Source organism: Terrapene carolina, unplaced genomic scaffold (genome assembly GCF_002925995.2).
Source record: "Terrapene carolina triunguis isolate 2854851 unplaced genomic scaffold, T_m_triunguis-2.0 Scaffold84, whole genome shotgun sequence".
In the NCBI taxonomy this organism is placed as follows: Eukaryota; Metazoa; Chordata; order Testudines; family Emydidae; genus Terrapene; species Terrapene triunguis.
In genome coordinates this window covers 2,518,783-2,528,439 of record NW_020664435.1, presented here as the reverse complement: position 1 = coordinate 2,528,439, position 9,657 = coordinate 2,518,783, and the positions used below count along the sequence as shown (strand labels likewise).

The 9,657-nt window shown below is 37.9% G+C and overlaps 1 protein-coding gene across 1 annotated transcript; it reads left to right on the top strand.

The window, feature by feature from the left end:
* The first annotated feature begins 1,269 nt into the window (after window positions 1-1,269).
* CMTM7 (CKLF like MARVEL transmembrane domain containing 7) lies at window positions 1,270-8,485 on the top strand. The gene is made up of 4 exons (XM_029911001.1): window positions 1,270-2,206; window positions 7,116-7,214; window positions 8,267-8,348; window positions 8,457-8,485. The coding sequence occupies exons 1-4, from the start codon at window positions 2,006-2,008 to the stop codon at window positions 8,483-8,485; spliced, it is 411 nt and encodes a 136-aa protein (XP_029766861.1). The 5' UTR covers window positions 1,270-2,005.
* The last annotated feature ends 1,172 nt before the right edge of the window (window positions 8,486-9,657 follow it).

Sequence of the window (9,657 nt, the reverse complement as noted above, 5' to 3'; positions counted from 1 at the left end):
ACCCAATATAACACAAATTCGGATATAATGCAGTAAAGCAGCGCTCCGGGGGGGGCGGAGCAAGTTTGATATAACGCGGTTTCACTATAATGCGGTAAGATTTTTTGGCTCCTGAGGACAGCGTTATATTGGGGTAGAGGTGTATTTTCCTGAAGAAAGGTTGATTGTCATTGGTTAAAAACTATTAAAACATGTTGATTTGCAACTAAATATTGCCTTTACACTAAATTTGGTGTATCTTTTTGCTAACCAGCGATATATATAAGCAGCGATAGAGCTTAACTTACATTTATTCAGCTTCTTAATTTTTACATTTTTACTATGTTAGAAAATGGTGAATGATGCATTTCTTATTTACTAGATGACTAATTTTTTACTTGCAATTTATATCAAATTCTGTTTGGATGGAAATTCAAATTCAATTGAAATGCACAAAAAAGCATTTAAATTTTTTTATTATTATTAAATAAATCTGCCTTAAATGTGCTGGATACATAAGAAGAAAAAAGTTGATCAAAATGTTATCAAAACATTTTTTGCATTTAAAACTGACTGATTTATTAAACAAAGGCAATATTATCTGTAGTAAGTGAATTGAACTGGTTGTTTCTGGTCACTATGTCCTTCAGGATTTTAGAACTGGTGGATCTCATCTTCTCACCTCTAGTTTTTATTCATAGATTGAGAGAGGAAAACAGGCTCTCCTGCTTCTTCAATTCCCAATTGGTTTCTTAACTTTGAATGGACTAATCATTGAACTGAATTAGTTGAATAAACTGCAATAAGAAAATATTCTGGCTGCATCTGCAGAAGAGGCTACTGCTGTCAAAAGCTGGTTTAGCATTTCAACAAACTCTGGTTCCAGGTGCTTAGCCAGTGACTTCCCCCAGCCCACTGGCATGGTTTTCTTTAAAACTTGGCAGCAAACATGTACTGCTTCATGTTATTTTATATTTACTTTAAATAATTTAATAGATGATCATAAGATCATGTGTTGTCAATTTCAAATTTAATTATAAATTGGTGTATTTTTAAAAATAACCCTGTATTTAATTAAATAAAAAAATCAATATTTTAAAATTTATTTTTAACTCATAGATTTTTATCTACTCTGGCTAGAAGCAGCCATAGACGTAAGCAGGCAAATGACCGTAGCTGTTTCTTTTTTTTCTTTTCTTTTTTTTTAAGTCAAGTCCTTTGTAAGTCTGCACATGACATTAAGCCACAGTGAGTACAAGCTACTTGATATTCATATCGTAATGTGACAATTGTATGTAGTTCACAGGTGATGGGACAAACTATAAAATTCCTCTACTTTTTTATATATTCTTTTTCATATTACGTGCATCCTACATTCTTTCCTTTGGCTAGTGGAAAAGAGGTAAATTGATGTTAGTTTGGCCCTATTGGAGGCAGATCCTCAGATTATGTACATGAGAAGTCCCAACGAATGCAATCACATGAATAAGAATACGCATATGAGTACTTGCTGGCTCAGGGCCTCGGTTTTTACAGCCTTTAACAGTTTAGGCCCCGAGTAATGTTTTCAAAAGCACTTACGTGCCTAAAATCCTGTGAAAGCTAATGGGATTTAGGCACCCCAGTCACTGAGAGCCTTTTGAAAATGTTACAGCCTGTCTGTATTTGAGATCTCTTTCTGGTTATTCACTACACTCTGAGACCTCTCCAGCTCTTGGGGATCCCACTGTTACATTTCAGGTTGGCTGGTGGCAGCGCTCTTACTAGTAGTGGGGTGTTGCGGTGTGGAACTTGCTCGCTTCTGACTTTTGTCTCTCTACACTTTTAAAAATTATCTCAAGATATTTATTTCAAAGGGGTTTTTATTATCCTCACCGCTGGTTCTGTGCTCATTACTTCCTCCTTCTGTCTGTACTGGGCCCATCTAAAGTGCTTTTTACCTGCTTGATTTTTAAATGATGTCTGTATTTGAATTTTTCTTCATATTCTGTATAGCACTCTGAGCACCTGGGGGTTGTTAAATAAAATGTATTATTCTTATTTTGTCTTTCAGATATCACTGCTGATTGGATTCATCTGTGTAAAGAATTCAGCGTGGATAAATTACAGTGCATCCATCTACTTTGAAATTGTCACCATGTGTGACTTGATTATGATTCTTGTCTTTTATTTTGTCTACCTTTTCAGAGCGTACAGAATGCTCACCTGTATTAGTTGGCCACTTGCGGTAAGTGACATTGGTGGGATTGCTACCCCGCACCGCTCATGCACTAACCTCTTTAGTTACTCTATCTGGTTACTTGTGGTTTTCTCTGTTTCCCTCTCTTCTTGTCCTTCATGAATCCTTTGACCAGTCACTTCATCTTTCATCCTGCCTGCTGAACTGGAGCATGCTGGCACTCTCCCACATTCCTTGAGCCTGATTCTACTCTCTCTTTCACCAGTATACACTGGAACTAACTTATTTGAAGGCAACAGAGTTACTTTGATGCAGATGAGAGAAAATTAGAGATCTTCATGTCCAGTGCTCTTCTTAAGTTAGCATTGAGCAGATGGGCCCTGAGTCAAGAAACATTTTAAAGTTAAGGATGAGTGTAAGTTAAACACGTGCATAATTGTTGTCCTGTATACAGATGCTGTGGAGCCCATCTCATGGGATAAGGAAGCTTTACTTCCTGGAGGGCAGAGTAATTGACAAGCTACAGATGGCCCATTTTAAGACATGCTGGAAAAAAAAGTCTCTGGGTGTGTGGGGGGTTGTGTTTGTTTGGTATTTACTGTGCATTTGTTTCCGGTTTTAAAACTTCTTCTAAACTATGTGGTGTTTTTGGAGCTGATCTCCAGTTCTTCCTTGTTCCTTGGCAAGATTTATTTCAGCAACTTGCATAGTTACTGTCCTGTTACTTGTGCTTCCAATTGCTGAGCTGCATTGCTTTTTCTGCTATTATCTCAAGTACTGGAGGGACTGATGACACTTGCAGGAGACAGGGTGAGGGGACAAGTGCACCATAATCATCATCATCATACACTTCTATACCCCAGTCTTCATCCACAGACCTCTGCAAAGGTGGGTGAGCCTCATTATTATAGAGAGAGAAAAGCTGAGGTCCAGACTGGTTACGTGACTTGCCCCAGATCTCACACACATTAGTATCAGAGCTGAACCCAGATCTGACCATTCTGCCACATGGATTGCATGCCAGTTACAAACTTTTCTGTTTTTTTTTCACCTTACTCTGAAAAGTGGTAGCAACTCCTCCTCTGCAGAGCTGTCTGACAACTGGGGTGTAATTTTCAGGAAAATCTCTCAACTTTTTTCATCAAAACTTGAAATTTCTATGAAAAATTCTATCAGATTGTGAGTTGTGACATGTCTGACCAGCTCTACTGACCATGCCTGCAGCTATGGGAAAAGGAAAGCTTCACATCAGAAATACAGTTATTCCGTGGGATTATTTCCTATGCCATCATTCCCTTTCACTAGCTATTTTCTTCTATTTTCCTCTTCGCTTTATTTCCCTCTAACCATTCTCTTTCCTTCAAAATCTTCCATACTATTGATGTGTTATTTTACACTCCTTTCCTCCCCCAAAGTAATGTACTGTTGGTTGTTGGTGCAGATTCATTATTTGTTGTTGTTTTTATCAGAAATTGCAGTGTTTATGAAATGTAGCATAACAAATGAATGGGTCACCAGTCTGTAGCAATCATGAGCCATGTCCAAAACCCCAGGTCTGGAGATGCTCATGTTTACGAGATGTTTGAAATCTGAATTTTCCAGATGGCCACAACCTTAATAACTGATCAAATCTTGGATCCATATGCCTGCATATTACAAGATAGGCAAAATTCAGATCTGAATTTTGCAGCTGGGGCTCATGTTGAACTCTGTGATTATAACCTGATATTTTGTACATGGTTAACGCAAACAGGAAAAAGCTGTAAGCTTGTATTACAAATACTGGCTGACAGTGAATAGCTGATGAAATTGAAATCAGTGGCACCAGGATTTCACCCATTATATAGTGGAGTCTACATTCGATATTATACATCATTTTGGTTTTCAAACTCCACAAATTGCAGATAAATGCAAATGAAACACAAAGCTAAATACCACAGTTGTGATTATTTGGTTACTACATATAACATAACACTTATGTGAAAACAATCCTATTAGGAATTCTTAGATCTATTGTTAAATATAGCCAAGCGCTCCTGGGAGATTGTTGGGTATCCACTGAAATGCTAAGTCAAATGTATATCTACTACTACCCCACATGAGAATTTTGCCCTTTGAGTCTGTATAATGAGTATTACAAAGGGATCTTGCATTCTTATCATGTTAATTTCTGGAGAAAATCTAGGCAAGACTTCAATTTTCTTTCAAAGTATTTAGCCTGTTTCTACTTTGATATAACTTGTATTAGTCTTCGTAGATGTGGCAACTGCATCTTTCCTCTCATGTTCATTACACTGGACAGTTACAGGCCTGATTCTTCACTGCTGATCTGATTGTGAAAAATTGGTGCAAAATACCATCAGATCATAATGGTAGCATTTTCCATCCACTTTGCACATATGTTAGCAACTGGAGAAGATAGAGTAATGGGGAATTGGGGACGTTATGTTACAACTGCATGACTAGGAACTAGTTACACTACCTCATCATTGAATTAGAATTCATGTACTCCACCCTGTTCCAAATAGTCTACCATGCCGTACCAAGTCAAATATAGCCCTCAACTTTCCATCCCGCCCCACCGCCTGGCCATTCCTAGGATTTCCTGTAGGATGTTCCGGTCTCATCTCTTGGTTTTCCATGGCAGAGGGTCATGTCCACCTCGTTTATCCTTGTGGAATTAACACACTGTACAAACTGCAGTGAGTCAGCAGAACGTACTTAGCGGCTTTACACAGGGCTCTAACTGCCACTAGCAGGTCAATCAACAGATGAGTCCTGCATCCTTGGGCGAGATCCTAGATCTTGCCACTCTGTTACAACATGCCTTCATTAAGCCTATTGACATATTAATCTGTCTCAGAATTAATTAAAAGGGGGGAAATCCTGCCAGGAAATGTTGAAATTAAAGAAGGAGTTAGACTGTTTTTGATGCAAATTCTATACATAATTCGCTAGACTGATGTAAAATTAAGGAATGTGCACATACTCCTTTCTTGTTGTAGATCAGCATTAATTTTACATCTTCCCCCCCTTTTTATTAAAGAATATATTTAGAATTGCAATCCTTCCCCCCACCCTCCAAAAAATGCACCTCCCAACTATTCAGGCCTCTTCTGTTTTTGCCTAAAGATAAATGTTACAGGTGTGGATTGTATGAGAGACCAGTTCAACCTAAATGTTCAAAAGTGACTAGTGACTTTGGGTGACCCAATTTGTGGGTGACTAATTTGAGATACCTTAAAGGAGACTGATTCCCTTGAAAGTGCTGAGAACCCCTTCTCTGAAAACCAGCTGAGTCAGTCACCAGTTGAGTATCCAGAACTGACTCGTAAAAGTTACTAGAGAATTTTGAAGTGTAGGCCAAAGTTCATGTTTAATTTCTCTGTCTCTCAGTATTGTGATTACAGAAGGACCTGAACCTAAATTCTGGATCTGTATAGCCCCCAAACTTCATGGGGATTTAAAATCCACACCGACATCCAAATCTTGCAAGTGGCCCATGGTTTTTACAATGAACCAAACCAAACTCCTGGATTCAAAGCCTTCATACATGGGAAGTGCTTAAAATCCTGATCCAAATATTGTCACTTGGGCTTATCTCTCATTATAACCAGTGTCCTCTCAAGATATCATGTTCTATTGCACATAGATCACCTGATTAAAAGACTGTATGAATTTTCATATCTTAGACTTTTGTTTAAAAAATTGTGTGTTGGGGGAAGCATATTAGATTTTGTTGGCTGCAGTTTCCCGAACATGATTTAGTTCCTTCAGCCAGGAAGAGAGAGACTCCTAAACAAGAAGAATTTCCCTCCAAAATACAGTTGCACATGTTCCGATCTCCAGAAAGAATCCAGTTCTGCTCCACAGAACTCATAAATAGTGATCAAGAGTTCAAAGAAGCTAAGGTAGAATGGAAGAAGGAGGAAAAGGCACAAATAGCAGCATGACAGTTTGCAGTACTGATATAGAGAGCAGAGTTGGGAGGAGTGTTTTTCTGTGTTTGTGAAGTGAATGAGATTTCACATATGTTCAGGGCTTGAGAAAAGTGTAAAGAGAAACTGGAATTTCCATCCTATGGGAAATTCTAACATATTTTAAATGTTGTTTTTGTTCTGAATTGGAATGAAAAGCTGAAATTTCCAGCAAAAAAAAAAAATCTGATAAATATAGGTTCAAACTTATCACAACATTTTGTTTTGATAATATCTAATTGTTTAGATAATGATAAAATATTATAATATAAACCATACGTGTATATATGATAAAATATATTGTGTATATATTATAATAAAATTAATATTTTGATATAATATAAAAGCCCACATGAAATTAATTGAAACAGTAGAGTTAAAACAAATCATTGTACCTTATCAAAATGAAATGTTTTGACATTATTCATAGTGAGAAAGGTGAAACGACTTGTTTTAACTTTTTCTCATCTAAAATGCCATTGAAATTTTCCTGCAAAATGCTTCAATTCTGACAAAAATGAGTTGGGGGAGGGGAGGAGGATGGGAGAAGACTGTCATAAAAAATGTTTCAATTTAGCTCTAGGATTTAGCTGCTCTTCTGCCACATACAATGTACACTCTGCTGGAGAGATTTTTTCGAAACTTGACATTAGATATGTGGAAACTTGTTTGTTTGGGAGGTGGGTGTCTGGTTTTGTGGGTCTTGTCCTATGTCCAGTTGTGTTTGCTCTAGATCAAGCAAAATTTAGCTCTGTTAAAGACCTTATGGGGTCATGGGGGGGCGAAGCATGTTCTTCTGTTTACCCCTACACATCTGACCAACCACATCCTGAAACCTAATTCTGTTTCCTTCCCCCCGCTGAGCTGCTCTGAAACATGCCACCACAGCCAGCCTGCCTTTTGTCTACCTGCTTGTTGGTTTGTTTAAATGCTTTTCTGATAAGTTTCCCTTCTAAACTGTGCTATGTTTGTATTTTCAGGAATTTCTCCATTATTTAATTGGTACGCTCCTGCTTCTCATTGCCTCTATTGTGGCAACGTCAAAAAGCCATAGTTCAGCAGGACTCGTAGCTGGAGCGGTAAGGCTGTTTATTAGATCACAGTGTTTACTAGTCCTGACACTTTGTTACTCTGTTTACTATGCATTAGGAATTCATTGCTTGAAGCTTTATTTTCTTTACAATTATGTCTTGTTTGGTCTCGGTGGGTATACTGTCTTTTGGCTTGTTTCAATTAACATACCATAACTACACACACAAAAAAATTGATTACTGTGGGATTCCAGCCCCCTACATTGGGGGAGATGAGACATGTTAAAGAGGTAAAACACAAGACTCTAGGTGCTGCAAAACACAAAGAACCAATTGGTTTTGGTGAAGGATTAAGTAACTTTACTTCACTACAAAACACGGCAGTTTGTCAAATTAGCAACAAAACTTTTCATGAGCACAGCATCTCAATGCTCTGCTCATTGCATTTGCTCCCCACTTAACAGAGTCCAGTTCAAGGTCTGTGTCATGAGAACTAAAGCCCGCCATGGGATTGGCCCTAGCTACCTCTGAAGTCACCTCTGCCTCCCCAGTCATGAACTTCCATAGGGACTGATTTGGGGAGACTCCTATATATGGGAAATTGAATTTTGATGGGAATGGGATTTAGACTGTGGCACTCACTCCACCAAGGCCCAGATCCTCAGAGGTATTTAGGTTCCTAAATATTTTTGAGGCTCTGGGCCTAAATGTATAATTCATCTCTTTGACTCAGCTTTCCCTTGAGTAAATGATTTACATTTACACACATTATAGAAATCTTAAAAATGAATCAAGCTACAGGCAGCAAAGGAAAAAAGAGCGAGATTGTTGTTTGTTTCTGTTTTTAAATACTTGGGAGGTATTAGCATTCAGCAAACTTTTGGGTGTACAGAGATCCTGCATGAGATCTATGTACCATTTAAAGCCTTCGTAAACTCTAATTTGTGGGCTTAAGTGATTCATATGCTTCATGCAGGCACGGGGGTGGGGGAATTTCTCCATCAATGAATAAATAATTATGGAAATTGAATGTATGGGACACTCTACAGTGTTGATAACTGAAGACACTTTCTTTTTACATATACTGTTTCTTTTAACAGACATTTGGTTTCCTAGCTACATTCCTTTGCGCTTTGAGCATATGGTTATCCTACAAGATCTCATGTATTACTCAGTCAACGGGTAAGTATCAAATGTTAATACTAGGCAGAATACTTCACAAATGGAATATTTACATTTTCCATGGCAGAGTTTGTATGAAAGGATTTATTAATGTTCTGTATCTTGTAGCTCAATACATTGACAACACAGTACTTTAGCATGGTCAATTGACACAGTAACTTATTAACAGCTAACAATAACAACAACATAATCTACATGTAATAATCAGTAAATACTCCATTTCCTCGTACCCCCAAAAAGAGTTCATAGTGGCTTCCTGCATGTATTTTAATCAAATAAATTAATTTGCCTGTGGCAAACCAAACTGACTCTGACTTCCTTTTTAAAGATGCAGCTGTATGACTGTTTGGCCACTGCAAGATGTTTGTGCCTTTCTAAAAGGGATATCAAAGAAGAGGGTCCACCATGTGCCATGAGGAGAGAGTTGACATTTGTGTTATTGGATTATATACAGTAGATTTGAAGATTTACTTGAACATCTTATGCAAGGAGAGAAACAACCAATGTTGGAACCAAAGAAGTTGGTGTCAAAACAGTTTGATGGAGAAATTGTTTTTTCTGAGCTTTAGAGAAGTGCTTTTTCTGTCTCGTGAGCTGGTCTGTGGCTCCCAGTTACATGCAATGAGAATATTCAAACCTCCTTTGGAGAGTTGTTTAATTAGGATCTGTATAATTTTAAAGATGGAAAGATTTTCTGATTTCCTCCATGTATTTGCAGAAGGGAAATTCTGCAAATTCACCTCTGATTATTAATCTTCAAGGATAATTCCTCTAACAAACCAACTCTTGCACACCAGTCTTTGCCTGGGAAACCTGCCTTAAGTTCTCTTTTACTTTCTCTTTCGTTGTCATTGATATTTTTACATCTGTTTGGCCAGCATCAGAAAATACTTTTTCAGGAACTATGTCTTGGACAACTCACTGTGAATGCTCCCTTCTAACCGCAAATGTAAACTGAGTTTTCTAGATGCCAAAATAATTAATTCTGTTCCTACATTTTTTAATATACAGTCATTTATAACCCCCCAGAAAACTCTTTTCTCTGTACTGTACAATAGGTATGGAAGAACATATGCTTAGTGGTGCACTAGGTCTGTTGCTTTCCTCCTCATATATATGTATTTGCATATTTCCATTCTCCCTTCCACAGAAATAACCCATGGAGAGGGAAACTGAGTTTCCCAGAAATTATTCTCTCGGGGGGAGGGAGAAGGGGGGGAGGGAGAGTGTGCGTGAGTGCCTGCGTGCATTTCCCCTAGAGTAGAACCATCTGGCTCCTCCTACTTAACCTACAATCTGTATGGATGCC